This window comes from Heteronotia binoei, chromosome 3 (assembly GCF_032191835.1).
Source record: "Heteronotia binoei isolate CCM8104 ecotype False Entrance Well chromosome 3, APGP_CSIRO_Hbin_v1, whole genome shotgun sequence".
Classification (NCBI taxonomy): domain Eukaryota; kingdom Metazoa; phylum Chordata; class Lepidosauria; order Squamata; family Gekkonidae; genus Heteronotia; species Heteronotia binoei.
The window spans coordinates 160,637,079-160,660,141 of NC_083225.1; the positions used below are offsets into that span (position 1 = coordinate 160,637,079).

Here is a 23,063-nt window from a genome sequence, read left to right on the forward strand (position 1 = left end):
TTGCGGAATTTTTTGCAGACAAGATCAGGTCGCTCTGCCACGACCTCCCCGCCATATTGGATACAGTAAGTGAACTCGAGGCTCTGTGCCTGTCTTCAGGTTCTACCTTGGATCACTTTGATACACTCAGCCTGGAGGAAGTTGACAGAATTCTCTCTACTGTACGCCCTACAACTTGCAATTTGGACCCATGTTCCTCCTGGCTAATTAAAGCTTGCCAGAGGGAGCTTAGGTGTCCTATACGGGACATCGCAAATAGATCCCTCTTGGAGGGTCTTTTTCCAATGCCTCTTAAAGAGGTAGTGGTCCACCTCCTCCTAAAAAAGATTACATCAGACCCGACCGAATTGGCACATTATCGGCCGGTCTCAAATTTACTCTTTTTAGGTAAAATCACTGAGAGGGCAGTGGTGCTACAACTGCAGAGTTTCCTGGATGACACTTCCGTCTTAGATCCATACCAGTCCGGCTTCCACCTAGGCCATGGGATGGAGACAGTACTTGTCACCCTCATGAATTATCTCCAGTGGCACCTGGATCGAGGCGATTCGGCAATACTGTTGTTGTTAGACCTATCGGCTGCATTTGAAACGGTTGACCACCGGTTACTGACCTGCCGTCTTGCTGACGCAGGGATTCAGGGGCTGGCCTTACAATGGCTTTCCTCTTTCCTGGATGGTCGGGGACAAAGAGTGGCGATTGGGGGAGAGCTGTCCCAGAGATACTCACTTAATTGTGGGGTACCTCGGGCCAGTGCTCTCTTCGATGTTGTTTAACATCTACATGCGCCCCCTTGCCCAGATTGCCTGGAGTTATGGGTTGGGTTGCCATCAGTACGCTGATGACACCCAGATCTATCTACTGATGGACGACTGGCCTGGCAATGTCCCAGAAAATCTGGACTGGGCGTTGCAAGCTGGCTCAGGCTGAGTGGGTTGAAGCTGAATCCACCCTTAAGACAGAGGTCCTGTGCCTGGACTGTGGCAGTCTAGGAAGGGAAATTCCCCTACTGGTCTTTGATGGTGCGCCACTGAAAACAGTGCGCAGGGTCAAGAGCCTGGGGGTACTACTGGAGCCTTCCTTGTCAATGGAGGCCCAGATAGCAGCCACTGCTAAATCCACCTTTTCTCATCTGAGACGGGCAAGGCAGTTGGCTCCCTTCCTGGAGCGCGATGACCTGGCAACAGTGATCCATGCAACGGTCACCTCGAGGTTAGACTACTGTAATGCCCTCTACATGTTATATTTGTAGCACCAATTAATCTATGGGTTTAAATTTTGTTTTATTGATCTCTTAATGCTTAACATGGTTTCAGGCAACCATGAAAGGCATTGCTGGGGTTTACCCAGTATATTTGGAATAGGGATGTTAGTTCAAATGAAATCAGAATGTACCTTGAATAAGAATCTGCACTTGCCAAGGTCTATGACAATTTTACTGTTACAACTTTTAAAAGGTACAGGAAAAGCTACAAGCATTAGGGTTGCCAGCCTCCATGTGGGGCCTGGAGATCTCCCGCTTTTATAACTGATCTCCTGTTGGCAGAGATCAGTTCCCTTGGAGGAAATGGCTACTTGGGTGAGTGGACTCTATGGCATGCTGAGGTCCCTTTTCTTCATGAACCCTGCTCTCCCCAGGCTCTACCCCCAAATCTCCAAGAACATTATAACTTGCAGGTGGTAGGGTTGCCAATCCTCAGGTAGGGGCAGGGGATCCTCCAGTTTGGAGACCCTCCCCTGCTTCAGGGTTAACAGAAAGCAGGGGAGGAGGAGGGAAATGTCTACTGATAACTCAATCATTTCCTATAGAGACCGATTCCCATAGGGTATAATGGTGAATTCATCTGTGGGTATCTGGGGCTCTGTGGGAGCTGCTTTTTGAGGTAGAGGTACCAAATTTGTAGCATAGCATCCAGTGCCTCTCCTCAAAACACCCTCTAAGTTTCAAAAATATTGGACCAGGGGGTCCAATTCTATGAGCCCCAAAAGAAGGTGCCCCATCCAGTGGAGGGAAGGCATTTAAAAGGTGTGTGGTCACTTTAAATGTGATGGCCAGAATTTCCCTTTAGAGTTCAATTATGCTTGTCACAACCTTGCTCCTGGGTCCACCCCCAAAGTCCCCAGATATTTCTTGAATTGGACTTGGCAACCCTAGCAGTTGGTGACCCTATGACATCCACCCACCCACTTTCCCAACCATGTGCCCCCTCAGTTTGCCTTCAGACTTTCATAATGTTGTGTTTGATTGCTTGAGATTTCATTTCTGCTGTTAATGGCTGAGAGCAGTGGTTCTCAACAGGTAGTAAGTGCACCACTGGTGGGATACAGGGCATTCAAAAAAAATTATTAAGAATTTGCTCTTCCTCAGCAGTTTTGTCAAGGACTCACCACAGATTATCCTTCTGAGACCCTCTGGCATGCTAATAGTAAAAATGTTTTATGTAATAACAGAATGCCTTTAAAAACATAAATGTTCTTCTTGGGAAAAGAAAGCTTGGGACCCAAGTTCTTTGAGAGTAATTGGTGGGACTGTTGCAGGGAAACCCTATTTATACATTACCAATTTCTGCCGGATCAATAACGGAGGCCGCGGAAACGAGGAATCAGGAAAACAGCTTCTTTATTTAACGTGCATAAGCGCTCTACACACGGGCTCCAGACCCGAGGGTCTGAGCAAATGCCTACAGCTGCGTGCCCTCTTTTATAGGGCGTCTCCACCTCAACTCCTGGGAGGACGCCTACGTACTTCAACCATATTTCGGGTTGTTTTTCAGCTCTCTGGGCCCCTCTTGGAGCCCCTCTTGTGCCAGTTTACCAGCTCCCTGGCCCTTTGTTAGGGCTCCTATTTGTCCCTTGTTCCCTTTTCTAGAAATATTTCACCCACACCCATACATCTTCTTGCTCCATTTCCAGCACCTGCCGTGGTTCCTTTTAGGCTTCTTTCTACCGCTTTCACCCTGTGGTTTAGAAAGGTCAATGACCCTTCACAGTTCCCTTTTTCTCTGCAAGCTAACACTCCTTGCTACAGACTGCTTATAGAAGATTATTTCTCGCAAGCACTTTTATATATTTCTAGCATTGCTAAAGCCATATATATTGATTACGTATTTGGTATTGATTCTTGTTCTTATCGATCCACCGCTATAGGACAAGATATGAGAACAATGCAACAGTAGAGGGTGTGCACGTGTGTGTGTGTGAATGTGTAATATTTAAGTAAATTCAAGGATCCTCTGACTAGTATTACAATTCTGGCACACTGTAACTAGAGAGATTTTTAAAACATAATTAATACGTTAACATGGATTTTTTTATTTAAAAAAACTGGTTTCTTTTTGATGTAGGAAAGACGCTTGGGCAAGGAGCTTTTGGAAAAGTGGTACAAGCAGCCGCTTTTGGAATTAAAATGTCACCCAGATACAAAGTCGTGGCTGTGAAGATGTTGAAAGGTAGGGTACATCCTGCTTCTGTCTGACTTTATTATGTCCAGAGTGTATGTGGTGGGGGGAGACCCATTTTTCAGCTGTCCAGTGTCTGCAGCAAATCTGTCTTTTTTAATAACTCTGTAAATAGAGCCTTTGGAATGCCTTCTCCCCTGAGGAGCCCCTCGGTCTGCCAACTCCAGCCTGGGAAATTCCTGGAGATTTGGGGGCAGAGCTTAGGGAGGAAGGTCAGCTGGGATGTAATGCGGTGGAGTCCACTGCCCACAGCAGCTATTTCCTCCAAGGGAACTAACCAATAGCTGTAGTTTGGAGTAATTCTGGGAAATCTCCAGGCCCCACCTGAAGCTTGCTAGCCCTAGGATCACCTGGGAACTACCATATTTTCTCTTAGGGACCAGGCTGAAATATTTCTCTTACACAAGCTTCTAACTAAAGGGATCCATTTTGAAAAATCTGTGGTGTGCTCTGAGCCTGAGGACTGTTTTATCAGTATCATTCTAGGCTGCTCTGTTTGTTTTATTCTGCTTTTATACCCTGGCATGCTTTTATTAACATGTTATATTGTCTTGAGTTTTTAATTGTTTTTATTTTTATTTCACTTGCCTTGTTTTTATTTACTTGTTGTTGTTGTTGGGGTTTTTTAGTTGTGAGCTTCCTTGAGTGGGTTCTGGAGAGGTGGCATACAAATTTTCTAAAATAATAAATTTGCATGCATTTTAAAAATGACTCAGAATGCATGTAACATAAGAACTTTGGGCTTACTTGGCACTGGGCAGCATTCAGCTGAAGCCTAGCTAGTGTAACACAGGGAGATGTTGGTGGAGCTCAACACCTCTTGGCGTGATTCTGTACAGGAAATAACAAATAAGGTGCCATTCATCTATAAAAGAACTCCAGCTCCCCCTGTTCAGTGGTGGTGCAAGTCTATAAGAACTTATCTGACACAAGAAGAGTGCAGATTTATACCCTGCCTTCCTCTCTGAATCAGAGACTCAGAGCGGCTTACAATGTCCTATATCTTCTTCCCCCACAACAGACACCCTGTGAGGTGGGTGGGGCTGAGAGGGCTCTCACAGCAGCTGACCTTTCAAGGACAACTCCTGCTATAGTTATGGCTAACCCAAGGCCATTCCAGCAGGTGCAAGTGGAGGAGTGGGGAATCAAACCCAATTCTCCCAGGTCAGAGTCTGCACACTTAACCACTACACCAAATTGACTCTCTTGTGGATTGGACTCCCAGGTGCCTTTAGCACAGCTCTGCTAATCAAGAAGAGTTCTCCCTCTGCCTGCTGCAGCTGGCTGAATTTCCCAAAATACTGTTTCCTGAAGGACAAGGAACCTCAGTCTTGGGATTGAAGTGGGCCACTGTGGGCATCTGCAGTAGATGGGTATAATCAATAGGGTTGCCCACCTCCGAGTGAGGCCTAGAGATATCCCATGAATTACAACTGATCTCCAGACTACAGAGATCAGTTCCTCTGAGGAAAAATAGTTGCTTTGGGAGGTGGACTCAGTGGCATTTTTCCCTGCTGAGGTCCCTCCCCACAAACTTCCAAGAATTTCTCAACTCAGATCTGGCAGCTCTAATAATCAGTGAAAATCATCACCTCTCTTTTAACAGACAGAAGTACTTTCTGCCTGCAGAAAGTGATGTTTTGGATCCAACCCCAGATCATTTATTGTGTATAGCACTGAAAACTGTTTGCAGGCCTTCCTGTGCAGAGGTGACTAGCTGGACTCAGCTCTAGTGTTGAGAGACACTGCTGGTCCCATTTGTATACAAGAAACCACCCACATTCCCAGATCCATAGGAAGTTTAGAATTCCAGTCAGGATCAGACATCAAGCCAATGAAAATATGAGCAATTTCTAGATAAATATGCAGAGAAGATCTTTGAGATACTAATGTCATCACTCCAAGAGTCAAATGCTTGCAAGTCTAGGATGCAGAGAGAAAGAAGGGATTTGAAGGTATCAGCAGACAGAACATCCAGCTGCCAGGGTTACAAGACACAAAAGGATTTGGCCTGAAGAGTCAGCAGAATATCATAGGATGGTATCATTGGAGAGGAGGCTGTGGCTTAGTTGACAGAGCATCTGCTTGGCATGCAGAAGGTCTAGGGTTGCCAATTGTCCAGTGGTGGTGGGCAATCCCCCCGGTTTTGTGAGCTCTTGCCTGGTGCCAGCCAGCTGAACAGCAGGAGGGAATCCCGCCCCCCATTTCTCCCAAACACTGATGTCACATGCAACGTGTCTGCATCACCTGGAAGTGATGTTGGCATGTCGGCAACGTTGGGCGGTGATATACATTTGCTTTCTCTTGACCTTGCAGAAGGAGCCACAGCCAGTGAGTATAAAGCTCTGATGACTGAACTGAAGATCCTGATCCATATTGGTCATCATCTTAATGTTGTGAATCTGCTTGGAGCTTGCACAAAGAGTGGAGGTACCCAGATTAAACTCTGTGCTCTCATTGGCTGGAACTTGGTTCTCAATGCTGTGCTCAGCTGAACTATATTTACATAACTAGACTGAAAGTTGGGGCAGTGGAGTGAATAGAGTGGCTGACTAGGATCTTGAAGACCCAGATTCAAATCTGCACTTTGCCATTGAAACTCACTGGGAGACCTTGGGCCTGTTATACACCTAATCTACTTCACAGTAACCAAATTCAGCCTAATCTACCCCATAGGTTTGTTGTGAGGATGAGATGGAAGAGGGGAGAATGCTATAGGGTACTTTGGGTCTCCATTAGTGTTTCCAGCTCTGGCTTAAGACATTCTTGAAGATCTGAAGGCAGCGCCTGTGGATGGGAGACTCTGCTTCCATATGTCTATTGAATACTGAGTTCGATGCATAAGGAGGCTCTTGCATAGTAATTAAAGCTCTTTATTAGTAATTCAGCATCTCTACTAAGTGATTACAAACTACTGCTAAGTCCCAGAACATATGGCAATATATACAGTTGGAGCAGGAGAAACCCAGCCTCCAAGAAGCAGAAACTCATTTGTGATTGCACTTTTTGGATCCTTCATTAGAATATGCATCCTCATTGGCAGATCTTTGGATCCTTTCAGACTATTGTGATGCACCTCAAACTCAGTCCTATAGCTCCAATGAGCCAGGCAGGAGCTTACACCCAACATGTCCAGGCATGCCTTCACATACACAATATGTCTCTGTACGCTAACCATAGGCATTAGGCAGCCATCTGTTCGCTCTCTCACCACCCAAGGTGGCCCATTTGGCTTCAACCAGAGCTCAGTCCTTTTCCATCGTGACTCTGTCTCTGTGGAATGGGCTCCCTGAAAAGGTGAGAGGCACACCCTCCTTGGAGATCTTCAGGAGTTACTGCAAGACCTGTCTATTTGCCAGGGCTTTTGAGGGGGTGTTAACAGCAGGCATCGTTTAAGGGTGTGAGTGGGGAAAGATCTGGTGCTTGCTACTTTGTTTTGAGTTTTAAGCCCAGGATGTTTTAAATGTTACTGTATGCTGCCTTGAACCATGGAAGCAGGCAGGATATAAAGGTTTTAATAAATTGATCAAATAATCATTTGGGGAGGGATTTCATTTAGAATCTATGGCATACTATAAAGATTGTCCTTTGAAGCTACCATTTTCCACAGGGGAACTAATGTTTGTAATCTGGAGATTAGTTATAATTCTAAGATAACTCCAGATCTCACCTGAAGGTTGGCAACCATGTTTCCAATGAAGAAATACATGGGGTATAAAATAAATAAATACGTAGAAAATGTAAAATTACCTCCCTTTGAAACAAATAGCTTGTAAGATAGGCTATTGACATTACTGCACTTGCCCATAAAACTTTGATATCATTGTGGTTAACTATGATAGTTCCTTCATCTTAATTTTTACTTGGTGGGGTAAGTTGTAAATACCATTTGATTTAATTTAATTTTTTAATTTTTCAATTTATATCCTGCCCTATTCTGCAAGTGGGAATCATAGGCCTGAAATCTAACTTGGATCAAACCTCCCTACCAATTGTCAGGAAAGAAAAGGGGAAACAAAGACCAGGGCTGAGATAAAGTGAAAACAACATGGATTTCTTTAAAATAAATGATATTCTAAATTATTTAAATTATGGCTTAGCCTTGAAACGTGAAATTAAGGTAATAGAAAGGGTGCACTGAAACCAAATCTTCACTAAAATTGTATCGCCCTTATTACAGGGCCACTAATGGTGATTGTTGAATATTGCAAATATGGGAATTTATCAAGCTACTTGAAGAGCAAAAGGAATTTTTTCTCTGCAAACAAGGTAAGAGTTTCAAATGCTCCCTTTGTTTCCATTCTACCTTCTTGTTAATGAGCGATGTCTCTTGCGTTTTGCCTTGCTGAGCAAGACAAAATTGTAATCAAGGGATCAAATCCTAAGTCTAATAATAATCCTAAAGTCTAATGGTAATGGAATCCTTGGAATCCTAAAGTATAATAATAATAATAATAATAATCTTTTATTTATACCCCACCCTCCTCGCCGAAGCAGGCTCAGGGCGGCTTACTGTATGGGGCTTACTCCCAGGTAGGGTTGCCAAGTCCAATTCAAGAAATATCTGGGGACTTTGGGGGTGGAGCCAAGATGAAGGCTGTGACGGGCATAATTGAACTCCAACCTCCGTCGACCCTGCACTCGTGACGGGAGTGGGGGGTGGGATGCGGCTTGGCCTCCGCTGGCACCTTCCTGCGAATGGGGCAGGGGCCTCCACTTGCCTCTCTGAGACGGCTCTGCTGGATGTGAATGCCGGCCGACAGCAGCACCGTCACCCCAAGCACCGCCGACATGTCCCAGGATGCGACGCGCCACACGGAGCATGCGCCCGCCTCCCCGTGCACAGCCCTACTGTTCCTGGAGCAGCTTTGCTCCAAAGAGCCTTCCAGGGGCGACCCCCACCCGCAGAGAGCAGGGAGCGGCCTGAGGCCCAGTCAGCTGCGTGTGGTTTCTCGGCCCAGCGCTTCTCTCCAGAAGCAGCTGCCGCGCAGCAGAGCCGCCCAAGGGAGCAGCAACCTCGCGCCGGCCCAGGCGGCAGCACCGCTCTTGGGACTCCCTCCTCCATCTCCCGCCCGGGGCCGCTCGGGATTGGCGCTGCCGGGCTCAGGCACACGCTCCTGCGAGAGTCTCGGCGCGGCGCAAGGAGGGCGCGGAGAGGTGGCGCTGTGCTTCTCGCTTAGCCTTCCCCCAGAGGCAGTGCGGGTGCTGCAGCACTGAAGTCTGGAGAAGCAGCAGCAGTGCGGACCCCCAGGCACGCCTCGCCCGACGTGGCAAAGCCTCTCCTGGCACCAGGCTCCAACACCGGTTCGGGAGCCTCACGGTGCAGCCATTTCCCCCCTCCCCCCGCTTCCATTTTTTGGGGGAGCGGGGGAAGAGGCTGGAAAACCTGGGGTCCCCCGCCAGGGCGGGAGGGTTGGGAAGCCTACTCACAGGAAATTAATTTTAGGAACGCACAGCAAGTATTCAGAGATCCGTGCAGCAAATCTTGCTGTAGAGATGCAGGAAAACATCCAAGTTGTTAGTCCAATGCAGCAGTTTGGGAGAGTATTCTGTAGCAATGCAAGATTTTGTACAAGTTGCATGAGATTTGAAGAGGGTCACCTTAGAAACACAAGTACAAGTATATCATATTGGCACCAAGTTGAAGTGCAGTTGGATTTAGAATTTCTCTTCCCAAACTGTTAAATGAAAGAATATTTTGTCAAGTCTCAACCAACTCATGGTGACCCCAACCATGGGGTGTTCAAGACAAGAGAGGAACAATGGTAGTTTGCCATTGTCTTCCTCTTTTTTTCCTCTGTTGTGAGGTTGCACTCAACTTATAGCAACCCTGTAGGGTTTTAAAGGTAGGAGACATTCGGAGGGGGTGTTCAATTGCTTGCCTCTGTGTAGTGACCTTTGAATTCCTTGTTCTCCCATCCAAATACTGACCAAGTTCAGCCCTACTTAGCTACCAAGATTTGATGAAATCAGGCTAGCCTAGGCTGTCTGGGTCAGGGCTTCCTTTTCATAGCAACCCCATTCTTACATGAGTGCAATATTGAGATGACTGCCTCTGAAGCAAAAGCCATAACTTCCATAGGATAAGGGCTGCAATCCTAAGAGTGCTTTACTGGAAATAAGTCAAAAGGGCACACCTTGCTTATTAATAAGGTAATCTGCATATTAGGCCATACCCCCTGTGGCATCAGAAGTGCCATTAGTAGGTCACAAGCCATGCCACGTAATCAGACATGCTGTGTGTTACTGGAAGTGGCATGACCAGGCCACTCCCCCAGGAAAAACTTGCATATAAATTAGGCAATTTGCATATTACACCACACTCCCAGGAAGCCAGGGGTACTTGGGAAAGATGATTATGCCTTGCATATTAATTGAGCAATTTGACAATTAGGCCACACCCAGAAATGATGTAAGCCAGACTCCCCCTTCTACATCACTTGGAAATTATAGGTACACCTCATATATTAATTAGGTGGTTTGTATTTAGCCACACCCCTTCCTCATGTGTCTAGCACCACCCCATCTCGCTATCACCAAATGATGCCTGACTAGCCCTGCTTCCTTTTAAGTTACCTTATGTGGCATCATGTGTCACCAGATATCCTTTCTCCAGCACCACCCACTATGGCATCACTGAACTTCTGCCTGTTACATTCCTCCACTGGGAGTACCAAAGTATGACCTGTAAACAAAGTACATAGCTGTAGGGTACAAAATCATTTCACAACTCCATATTCAAATCAGACGAGTAAGGCAGTAATAAATCCAGTCCATAACTCCTGTTTCAGATATGGAGTTGTGAACTGAATTGGCACTGCTTTATTGTTCTCTCCCATTTGGTAGAAATGAATGTTCTACCAAGAATTATGTTTCTTTTTCAAACTATTCCAATAGTGAGAGATAAGAAACAATTTAATCTTTGGCAAAGAAAGATTTCAGAATTTGTATGGGTGGGTAAAAAACCAAGAATTAAAATGAAAATTCTGACAGATGCAAAAGAAAGAGGTGGCTTCCAGTTACCTGATTTAAGGTTATATCATGATGCAGTTTGTTTGGTATGGATTAAGGACTGGATAAGTTTGCTTAACAGAAAATTATTGGCATTAGAAGGCCATGGAAATATTTTTGGTTGGCATGCTTATATGTATTATGGGAAGGAGAAGATGGACGGATTTTTCTCACACCATTATATAAGGAGGAACTTGTTGAATACTTGGGAAAAAATATAATAAATATGGTGATCCGAGAAAACCACTTTGGATTGTGCCAAAAGAAGTTATAAAGTTATCTCCAGATCCACAGGAAGAAAAATGTGTATCATATAAACAACTGCTAAAGATTCATGGAGGCAAAGTGGAAATGAAACCAGCCGAAGATTTGCAGGATAAATTTAATTGGTTTCAATTGCAACAAATTAAAAGCCTAGTAGAGAATGACATCAGAAATACAGGTACAAGGCATGAACAAACAGAAATGGAAAAAATGCTGTTGGGTGAAAATGAAAAACTGATTTCAAGAATTTATAAGCTGTTATTGAAATGGTCTCCAGAAGAGGAGGTGGTGAAACCTCAAATGATAAAATGGGCAATAAATTTTAACAAAGAAATACAAATGGAGACGTGGGAACACCTGTGGAAGAACTCTATGAAAATATCGACGTGCTATAATATAAAAGAGAACTGTTTGAAAATGCTGTATAGGTGGTATATGACACCTAAAAAACTATCAAAAATGAACAATCAAGCTTCAGATAGGTGTTGGAAGTGTAAAAAACATGAAGGTTCTTTCTATCATATGTGGTGGACTTGCAAAAAGGCGAAACAATTTTGGCTTATGATTCAACAAGAGTTTTCGAAAATCTTGGGCTATAATATTAAGACAGCACCAGAGGTCTTTCTGGTGGGATTACAAATGGAAAGCTTTCCAAAGCGAGACAGGACATTGTTGTGGTATTTGCTTTCAGCTGCGAGGACATTGTATGCACAAATGTGGAAGCAAGAAAAAATACCAGAGAAATGGGACCAGGTCTTAAAACTACTAAACTGGAGTGAAATGGACAAACTTACTAGAATCTTAAAAGAATGTAACTTAGAGAAATTCAAAGAAGACTGGGAGAAATTTCAAAACTATGTGGAGAAACAATGGAAAGTGAAGAGTCATTTATGGTTTTTGATAACATTAATTGAACTTTTAATGGGAAGAGGGAAACTGTGATTATTGATATTTGATTTAATATGTAAGCTAGATGAATAAGAATCAAGTAGAGGATAAAATATTATTTTTATCCTTGTGTTAAGAAAATGGTAATTTTTAGTGAAGATTCTATAATTGTAATTTTTACCTTTAGATTGTTTTTTTTTTTTAATATATTTTAAATACCGGCTGAGGTCATCAATTAGAGGTGAGGGGGGGGGGGAATTTTGTAATGTATTGGCTGATTATTTTTGGTGTTTGATAGAGGTATATTTCTCAATATATTGCAAAAATAATAACATTGATTTACATAGAAAAAAATAAGTGAAATCAACTATACTCGATGTATCATGCTTGAGGTAGGGAATCTTTGAATTTTTATTGAGTGAATCACATATTGTTTGTTCATACAATAATTATTTATATGTATTAATAAATTGTTGTTATTAGTGCTGAATTTGTACCTTACAGTCACGTACTTTGTTTAAAGGTCTCCTTGTGGCTGAGCTATTTTTTTAATGCCCAAGAATGGCCATATGACCCCTCTATCAACACACCTAGCCACCCTTGACCAATAGGAAATGATCTTAGACCCACCCATATTAGGTGGATGTAAGAAAGAAGCCATTTATGCTAGCATTTTCTTCCAAGTCCATTTTCTCTGAGATGTTATTAAATATGTTTTCTTTTACATATTTTGTATCCATTTGTAATCCTATCCCTGCCTCATCATCACTGTATACAACATGGTTTTGTAGCCATCAGTAATCGTTTTTAATTGCTTTATAGTCCTGAGGTTTTATCTCTACCTTTCCAGGGCCTTCAGGAATTGATAACATTGAAAGACCAAAATATTGTGTGTGGGATTTGTAGAACACTTTCATATGGCTTTGTTCATTATCATTGTTTGATGGGCCCATGGTAGAGCATCTGCTTTGCATGCAGAAGATGCCAAAGTTTAAGGATCAGGTCAGAAGTCATGAACATAACCTCTGGAATGCCACTGCCGGTGAGAGTAGACAGTACTGATCTTGAGGGAATAGCTTTGTATGTCTATTTTAGGATCCCACCCCCAGAGAAATTGTCTAGCAAGCTGGAGTTGAGAGAAAGGGCCTGAGAGACTACCTTTGCTGTTAACATTCTGCAGCTTTACTCAATTGCCTGGATCATATAGAAGAAAATAACTGTTCCACAGAGGTGATCATTGGTTAATGGAAAGAAGCTATTAAACTACTGGAACATTTTTTGCATTGTTGAATGGAGCCACATAAAAATCTAGTGGCACAAGTGAGCCAAAGCAAGTCCTGTTGATTTCGATATGGTAAACACTCACTTTTACTCTAACCATTGAAACCAAAAATGTTTAGCTTTGGGTGGATCAGGAGTGGCCAAACTGTGGCTCGGGAGCCACATGTGTCCTCTTTTCACACACATTATGTGACTCTCAAAGCCCCCACCACCCTGTAGACTGGCTTGGAGAAGGCATTTGTCTCTTTAAATCACTTCTCCAAGCCAAGCCAGCAGCTTGGAGAATGTATTTAGAGTTAAAGTTGCTTTCTTTCCACATCTCCCTCCCCATCGATTTTCCTTCCTTCCTGCCTGCCTTGCGGCTTTCAAACATCTGATGTTCATGCCTTGCAGCTCTCAAACATCTGACATTTATTCTGTGTGGCTCTTATGTTAAGCAAGTTTGGCCACCCCTGGGCTGGACTATGACACTAGTTCTTGGTCTCTTGTTTGCTTTTTTTTGTCCTGTGGCACATTACCAAAATGATTTCTCTTGTTTCAAAGGACGCTTCCATTCAAGTAGAGCTGATGACAGAGGAGAAGAATGTTGAGCCGGTTGGTGGTAAAAAAAGGAGGTTGGAGAGCATCCCAAGTAGCGAGAGCTTAGCAAGCTCTGGGTTTCTGGAAGACAAAAGTTTAAGTGATGCGGAAGAGGAAGAGGAGGGTATGTATTAATTCCTTCCTTTTTGTCTGCAGCCGACAGTATTTTTATAGCACACTCTGCATCTCTGACATTTTCTTTCTCCATTTATCACCCTTGTAAACATCCGTGGGAGATACTTAGATCCCAGAAAAGATGGTTTAAGATAAGCTTATTTAGACCATTACGCAATCCAACAGGAAGGTGTGTGACTGTTTCATTGGGTTCTTCCATATCCTTGGGAGAAGTTCTCGGCAACTTGCAAAAAGTGTTTTTTCCCCAACTAGCAAAATGAGCTGCAGCCATTCTTTGGAGTGCACATAAATGCTGACAGAACAAAGTCATGTTAATCTTGTATCCACTGGATTCATTTTAGATGCTGATGATTTTTACAAGTGGCCCCTCAGCATGGAAGACCTAATTTCTTACAGTTTCCAGGTGGCCAGAGGCATGGAGTTCTTGTCATCTCAGAAGGTTAGTGTCTTCCTGAGCATTTTCCTTCCAAGAAGCACACTGATGATAGCACTTAAACACAGTGTTTGGTCTTGCTCCCTCTGTTTTGAGAGTTCTAGGCAAATAGAAACATTGGGTAGCTGAGTACATGGTGGGCTACAGCACAAAACTCACAGGCTACATCATCACATATGGGGCTCAAGTTGTGCAGGCTTCATTTGACTAATGTTGCTTGTTTAGCAAATTACGAGATTTCACAGCTCTTCCAGCAACTGCCAGCTATGTAGAGTTGGGATGTGGAATGTCAGTATTGTGACAAAGATAGAGACATGATGGCAGCAATCACGCACCATGGGGAGATTTGATAGCATTCCCCCAGTGACTGGCATTGGTGCTGCATCCTGATTTGTAAAGAATGTGGCCTGGAATCACTGAAGATGTTCAGCCTGGGAATTTATAGTGTTCTTCAGAACTGTGAACATCTCAGCTTTTATTTTCTACAGATATTTTTAAAAGGTAAACTTCTGGTTTGGTAGTTTAAAAAAAAAAAAAAAGCAGATCCATATTTCTTTTTGAATTCCATTTGGATTCTTGGAGACTGTCATGGTCTCTGTCAGATCTACTAGAAAACTCCCAAAATAGTGGGGTGGGGCAACCAGCCATTGGAACTCACCCTGAAGTCCTGATTCATTTTGGTTTTTATTATGTGTTTCAAGTTACATCAACTGCAGAATCTAAAACAGTTTGATGCATCTCTTTGTAATAGTTTACAAGTTAACGGTGCATCTATATGAATTCTCAAAAAGTGTCTGCTTGGAAAGGTGCCTCACATTTAAAAAGCTGGCATTATATGCAACCTTTAGGCCAGCTTCATAAGAAAACATGAAAGTTAAAAGGTGAAAATCATGGAAAAGATGCAGGAAACTTGTGTAAAGAATTAAGGAATTTCAGCGAGTCTGTGCAACTGTTTTCTTGCAGTGCATTCATCGTGACTTAGCGGCCAGAAACATCCTTTTATCTGAAAACAATGTGGTGAAGATCTGTGATTTTGGCCTTGCACGAGATATTTATAAGAATCCTGACTATGTGAGAAAAGGCGATGTAAGTCAGCATGCTGCTCCTTATTTGCCCTGTTGTTTATTGAGGCTGAACCACTTGCAAAAATGTTCTACAAATGTTTACATTCCCTGCACTTAAAAGGCCCCTGAAAGCCATCGTGGATTTTTTATGTGAAGATGAGCAATCCAGATGAGTTGTATACACAGGGACCATTTGCATCCTCCTCAACAATGCTCGGAAATGCTCCCCAGGCACTGGCTTTTGAATAGTTTACGTGTTGATATTTGGTCCCCAGCTAGCCTTGCCAAATGAAGCTGTGAAAGGGCTTCAGTTCTTTGTGCAACAGAAAATGGAAGCTTGCCTTTTTTTCATGAGGGTTTAGCAGGGCTTAAATTTCAGCCAGGGCTCATCAAAACTTGGCCCCAAGTCCTACTGAGTCAGTTCCAGAGCCTGTCACCACTTTAAAACACATGAATCCATATCTGATCTGAAGCTGAGAATAATGCCATTGTCTGGAAGGATCTTTGATGGATTAAGGAGCAACATCCCTACAGCAGATAAACGACAGCATACCTAATCCAGGGCTGTGTGTGGTTCTGCTGCTGGAGAAAAAAACCCACACTTCATCTAGTATTGGGTGCAGAATCTAGCACTCTGAAAATTTCAGTATTCAGCTTGTTTAAAAAACTGAGTCCACTGTGCAATAAAAAAGGCTTAAAAGTGTGTGTGAAATGCCTGGCAAAGTCTTTAAGGCCAGAGTGGGCCTGGGAACTGAGTATGAGGCAGGGCTTCAGTTCCCTGCGCTTCCTTGCTCTTTCCAGAAATAGCAGAATAAATGATGCTAAGGGAATTGCAAATTAGCTTGAATTGCGTAATTTATGCACCTTGCATTACCCTGACATAGAATTATGGTTTGTTTGCTTTAATTTAAGCATTTGTAGGCTGCTTTTCTTTCCATAAAGACCCAAAATAGCTTACAAAATTACAAAAACTTTCTAGGAATTTCTGAAGTTTCCCAAATCTACCAGATCTTCCCAAATTGACAATGGAGATCATTGTGTGACACCATATTGTTTAGGGCTGCCAAGCCCCCAGTCCGAGTGGGGGTTCCCCCACCTGGGAGGTTCTGAACTGGCTATGCTGCGCCGCCGCTCTAGGCATTCCCGGGAAAACTCTATAAGCAAGGCTGCCTAGAATATCTTTAGCTTCTATTTTGGCATTGACTAAAGCCCAAGTTAGACTTCCTGGAAGGGACTTCCCCTCCTCCCTGTGGGCTGTATAGCTGGGTTTTTGTGGAAAGTACAATATTACATTTCCCCAACATTTTCTGAGCTTACATGGCCAGAGACAAAGCTGCTCTAAGGGTTTGTATAAAAGGTTATTTTATTTACTTAAATACTTATACCCCCACTTTTCCATAGTAAATCTCCCCAAGCTACGTAGGAGATATTATACACACACACACACTAATGTAAAAAAGAGAATCCACAAAATAAAAGCTTGTGCAAGGATTCACATAGTGCTATGGTATGTTGTACTGATTTATGCACACTTCAGCTTGCACATTGTGCAAACTCCTGCAAACACAGAACATTTTTTCACTTTCATCTGGCATGAGCTGTAAATTAGTTTTCTTAAAAAGCAGAAGACACCTTCCAAATGTAGAACAGCACCTGTGAATCCAACTCATCATGTTGTTGACTTAATCTAAGGTTACCTTTTCTCTTCTCTACATAAGATCTATCAGTCTTCATGGGGAAACCTAAATCAGATGTGTGCAATCCTAAACATTGAGGTCAATGGGATTTAAAGGTAAAGGCAGTCCCCTGTGCAAGCGCCAGTCGTTTTCGACTCTGGGGTGACGTTGCTTTCACGTTTTCACCGCAGACTTTTTACAGGGAGGTTTGCCTTTGCCTTCCCCAGTCATCTACACTTTCCCCCCAGCAAGCTGGGTACTCATTTTACCGACCTCGGAAGGATGGAAGGCTGAGTCAACCTGAGCCAGCTACCTGAACCAGCTTCTGCTGGGATCGAACTCAAGTCGTGAGCAGAGTGCTCCGAATGCAGAACAGCTTTACCACTCTGCGCCACAGGGCTCTTCAATGGGATTTACCCCCTAGTTTTTAGGATTCCAGCCTAAATGTTAATCTGTAAACAACACAAGCATCCACAGGCTAACTTCTGAGTTCCCCGAGAAGTCAAGAAGCTTTGATTTTGTTACAGGCACGTCTTCCTCTCAAATGGATGGCACCAGAGTCTATATTTGATAAAATCTATAGTACTAAGAGTGATGTTTGGTCTTACGGAGTTCTGCTGTGGGAAATATTTTCTTTAGGTAAGTAGCAGTCACATTTTTTAAAAAAAAAGTTAATCTTCCATATCTGAACACCCAATACACTATTAAATATTAAGTTTTGTGTGGTTTGCTTGTTACTTTTACTAGAATTGTTATGGCCCATATCAGGTTCTGGTCCAGCACTCTTCAATCAGTACTATGACTTGGGCTTTGCTGATTCTGAGCAAGGTCCATCGTTCTTACTATATATTTATTTAAAATATTAGCTGTCTTTCTCCCTTATGGAACGCAAAGCAGCTTACAAGGTAGATAAAATAATAAAACAGAATACATAAAACACCCCAAATTTAAAATCACTTGAAAGGCTACCACTAAATTGATCAAATGCAGTCTTAAACAAAAAAAATATCTTCAACTGCCTCTTAAATATTGAAAGTGAGGGGGCCAAGTACACCTTTCTGGGGGGGGTTGCTCCTTAATTATGGGGCTGCCATTGAAAAGACTCCCTGTTGTATACCCATCAACCAAACTTCTTTGATGGATGGGACTGTCAGGTGGGCCTCTCTCCCTGTGATCTTAATTCCTCGGCAGCAACATATGGGAGAAAATATCCTGGTCCCAAGCCATGTAGATCAAAAATAACACCCTCAATTGGGCTTGGGAGTAAATTGGTAGCCAGTGTAATTGCTATAGTATTGGGGTCACCTGCTCCTGATAGCTTTACAAAGATCCCAAAAGTAACAAATACTTGGTGGCCCATTGGAAAATGGCCTGTGGAAGAGGACCCCAATCTACCTTCTGGCCATTTCCTAGTGTATAATGTGGCCAACTAAAATCATTTTCTGCATGCTTAATCTTTAGAATGAAATATACAAAAATGCAGCAGGTAAGAGGAGCTCCTGAAGTGGCATTCAGGGTGCACAGAGGACATCACCTCATCCCCTGCTGCATTGTAAGGTGCCTCTTCACCTTGAAGGATTCTAAAGCAGGTTCATGATGGGTGGTGGTGGTGCTCAGCTTTTGGCCTATAGGAATGAAATCATAATATGGTACATTTTACATGCATAGATACTCTAGCTGTACTATATGGGTTTCCTATGGGCATTTTCTTAGTTTATGGTAATTACTGGTCAATCTATTTTATGTCAAATATCATGTACTTATGACTACAGTGATAGTTCCTCAAGAGTAAGAATTGCCCTGACCCTATTGAATGGGGTGGAGTATGTATTATCTATTTCTTTTTTTAGTTGCCTGATCCTGCACTTTGCTGTATGCTCAGGAATAGCAGTGAACTTTGTAAAGCCACAGAGCCATTCAAATGACATAACAGGATATTTTGTTGGTTGAGTGGTAGTGCATGCCACAATTTAGAGTCCCATGTTTCCTGTCTGTGCTGCTCCACTTCCCTTCCCTGAAGCGTACATGTGCTTTGTTTGTCAATGATACCAAGTTTGGCTAAAAGAATTTCTGTAAGCAGACAAGATTGTATGAAGGGTTAACACGTTGTGCTAGGTGGCAGCATAGATTTTCCTGTACCCCCCCATGGATGTTAATGGTTCATATCCTATATAATGGGAGATCCTTTCCTGAGAGTAGTAAGGGAATATTTATTTTATTTTATTTTTATTTATTTTATTCGATTTTTAAGCCACCCTTCCCGTAGAACAGGCTCAGGGCGGGTTACGTCATAAAATATGCAATAATGATTCTACTTACACAGTTTTAGGAATTTGTGTTCAGGATTTGACTGCAGATGCTACAGCCCCTTCAGTGGCATTTCCTGTCTGCTTTAACAAAGTTTTCTAGCTTTCTAGCTTACCTTGAAGGATACAATACACAGAGGAGAAACAGCCCTGAATCACACCACCACCACCACCAACAAAGAATAGTCCAGGAACTTCTGCAGAGGCACTGATATTCTTAACATTGCAAGGATAGACCACAGCTCTTTGCATGGGAGAGGGGGTACCCAGGGCAGTAACAACCAGCCACAATAACCCCTCGGATCATACAATGCCAGGTCTTTGCCATTCCCAGCTGCTTCCTCCTTGCACTGATCAGGGGGGCTCATGGGGAAACAAATGCCAAAAGCATTGTCTCAGCATGAACCAGAGCATGGCATCTCAGATGAAAATGCTGAGTGAGGATTAAAAAAAGAAAAAAGTAAAATGTTGAATACAGAATCCATCCTGCAAAGGAAACAACAATTTCATTCATCAAAGAAGAATGGCAGGAGAGACAGACACAACAACAGAGGAAGTCAGCCCATGCATGCAGTTCCTTAGACAAACAGTCTTTTGGGTAGTCTAGGATATGTAGCTGAGGTGGGATGGGGGAGTTCTTGCCTCCAAATTAACTCTTAGTACCCTGGGAAAGGATGGCCAGAAGGAAATCTAAACTCAAGGAAAAGGTCCAGAAACTAAAAGGCTTCATTTTAAATTTAATGGCGCCCACTAAGCTTAAGTGTCCCACCATCTCAGAAAAGTGTCCACCCATCTCTAAAATAATAGACTTAAGCAACAGTGCCAAGGAAGGAGATGTAAAGGCAAAAGGTATGAGGATCTGAGAGAAGCAGAATCTATTTTTGATGGTAACGGATCATCCCTGATGCCCAGCTCAAATTGTATTATAAGCTGCCTTCATTAATTATTGTGGGGTATTTTTGCACAAGGAGCTATTTTATTTATTTATTTTGTTTCTATTTGTATTCCGCCCTCCCCACCAAAGCAGGCTCAGGGCGCCGAACAAGGCCAATAGGCAAACTAAAACATTAAAACCAATTAAAACATTAAAACTAATAAACAGTCATATAATAACATCCCCCAACAATCATCACTTCCTCCAGCATTTCAACATTATGGTGTTTATATTATGCTGTTAGCCATCAGACACATGCTGTTGGGTGGTTTTTGCCACCTTTGTAAGGATTGTTTACTGTGCTGCTCCTGATTTTGTAATGTTTGTTTTATTATATTATTTTAACTCTGTTTGATTTTACTGTTGTAAGCCTCCCTGAGCCCAATAGTGGGATAGGGCAGGCTGTAAATCCAAAAATTAAATTAAATTAAAGTGCTATAGTAGTGATGGCAGTACTGTGGTCGTCTTCATCACAGCATTCATATCCTCCAGCTGCACATCAGGTCTGAAGGCCGGATGTTGTGGTGACCAGATCGATCTATCCAGACAAGTACTAGATTCAGTCAAAGGCTTAGTGGGAAAGCTCTGTCTTACAGGCCCTGAAGAATTGTAAAAGATCCTGCAGGAATGGAAGAAGTTTCAGCAGCATTGGTGGCTGGAAGTGAGTAGGGTTTTAGTAGCTAGCTTTCCCACCAGAAAACAGGTAGCAATCATCATGAAGGAGGGAACCTGTTGGCACTTGTTCTGACAGCATGAATCCATGCCATTTTCCACCCCATCCCCAAGTTCCCCAGTCTATGCCATTTTCCACCCCCATCCCAAATGTAACCTGATGCCATTTAGGGACACCATGTATTCTTCATAGAAGCAGAACTTTTGTCAGTGGGCAGTTGTTGCCTTGGATGGGATACAAAAATGGTTGTAGCCATTGAAGGAATGCAGAATTCTTAAAGCGATTGGTGGGCTTGCCCAGGCTTTAAGTTTGGTTCATTGGTTTGTTGTTCTGGTGGATTGGTTTTTCTTCAGCTGGTCATTCAAAAAGCCCACCAACCCACCTCCCACTTTGCTTTTGTAAAAGACTGTTTGAAGATAACCATGAAGCAAAACATCCCCTTGGGCCATGTACACCTTTCCTGCCCTTCTGTATTCATTACTTACTTATGTTCTTCATAGTCTGCCTTTCCCACAGGAACTCAGGGCATAGTGAATCAGCACAATTTTCAAAATGGGACATTCCATAAACAATGAACTAGAATAGTAAAAGTCTGGAACCACCAGAAAGAACTGATGAATAGCATATTAACATGACATGTTACATGGTGCAAAAATTACATAGTAGGATCTTGTTGTTTACAAGATATACACTGCAGTATAGACCACAGTTATTTATCCAAGTAAGTTTGTAAACTGTTTTGTACAGTGCAGCCCTATTTCCTCTGCAGAAAAGCCCTTTTGAATAATTCAGTTTTGTATAGTTTGCAGTGGGACCAAGGGTTGCCAGCCCCCAGGTGGATCCCTCAATTTTGTGGATCCGCCTGGTGGGGGAAAGCCCCACCCCCTACAGCCATGATCCAGCATGGTGTCCTCAACATGATGATATCATGTGGAAGTGACATAATCACTCCAGGGACGTCACATGGCAATGCTCTGGTATTTTGGGCAAAACTCCATGTTAACCATAGAGTTTTGATCAAAATACCAGAGCATTACAGCGTGATGTCCCCAGCATGATGATGTCACTTTGCATAATGTCATCACCTTGGGGATGTCACAAGCAGTGATGTCACCCTGCCCCCCTCCCAGAAAGCTCCTTTCAATTCCCACCAGCAAGAGCCAAGAACCTGGCAACCCTAGCGGGACCCTTCCTGACCTGCTTGGGCAGGCCATTCTATAAGATGGGAAGCCATAACAGAGGAAACACCTGTATGGGCAGTTGTTGATTTTGCCCATTTGCAGGCTGGCACCTGCAGAAGGCGCTACTCGCATGAATGACGCTGTCATGGCAGAACATAGGGGAAGAGGTGGTTCTGCAGATAAGAGGGCCCAAAGCCATCAAGGGCTTCGTATGTGATAGCCAATATCTTTGATTGAACTTAGTAACAAGTGAACAGCCAATAGAGTGGGAGTAATATGCTGGTCAGTTTAGCACCTGGCAATAAACGAGCTACAGCATTCTGCACCAGTTGGAGTTTCCACATTGATTTTGAGGGGAGAGCAATGTACAGTGCATTACAGTAGACTGACTAGTCTTGATGGCATGGATCCAGGTGGCCAGATTTCAAGGTAAGGGGCTATCTTACAGGCTAGGCTGAGTTGGTAGAAAGCCTTTTTTGCAGCTGCATTGACTTGCTTTTCCAGCAATAAAGCTGGAGTCAGTATGACCCAAGACTTTTAACTGAGTCAGCATAAACCAGTTGAACCCCAAGAAAAAGCAATGTCCTTCAAGACTTCTACCTTCCCTACTAGCGTTACCTCTGTCTTTTCAAAATTTAGTTTCAATTTGTTCACTTCTGTGATTACGATTAGCTTGCTGGAGAGCCAATGGAGCTTGGTCCTTGTTTCACATATCAAATCAATTTCAGTTAGAAATTGAAAAGTTAGGGCAGTTTCACAGCCAGATGGTGCAAAGGGTTAAAGTAACAGGATCAGATTGAGTGGGGTTCTGAAAGTCACTGGATGCCCTAATTTTGGATGCTCTTGAAAATGACTTGTTTCTCTTAAATACATGTTAATTCTAAAGCATAACCCATCTAGAACTTCCTGTGTACCATCATCCACATTATACCAAAAGAACAAAAAAACAAAATAATTTTTTAAAAGGTTATGTTAGAGGGAATTGAAACTGCTTAACTTTTTATAGGCTGCAAATGTTGAAAGTTGTTAGCAAGCAGTGAGTGAGATAACTACATTTTTAAAAAAATTATTTTTAGGTGCATCGCCGTATCCAGGTATTCAAATAGATGAAGACTTTTTCAGCAAATTAAAAGAAGGATTACGAATGAAAGCTCCAGATTTTGCAACACCAGAAATGTAA

General features: G+C 42.9%; 1 protein-coding gene across 1 annotated transcript in view; it reads left to right on the forward strand.

Annotated features, from left to right (window-relative positions):
- Window positions 1–23,063, forward strand: part of FLT1 (fms related receptor tyrosine kinase 1) — a 151,445-nt gene extending 128,382 nt beyond the window's left edge. Inside the window, exons 18-25 of the mRNA XM_060234740.1 lie at window positions 3,345–3,449; window positions 5,775–5,888; window positions 7,639–7,727; window positions 13,446–13,605; window positions 13,958–14,055; window positions 15,013–15,135; window positions 17,317–17,428; window positions 22,960–23,063. Coding sequence (XP_060090723.1) covers window positions 3,345–3,449; window positions 5,775–5,888; window positions 7,639–7,727; window positions 13,446–13,605; window positions 13,958–14,055; window positions 15,013–15,135; window positions 17,317–17,428; window positions 22,960–23,063 — 905 coding nt within the window. The remainder of the gene's footprint in view (window positions 1–3,344; window positions 3,450–5,774; window positions 5,889–7,638; window positions 7,728–13,445; window positions 13,606–13,957; window positions 14,056–15,012; window positions 15,136–17,316; window positions 17,429–22,959) is intronic.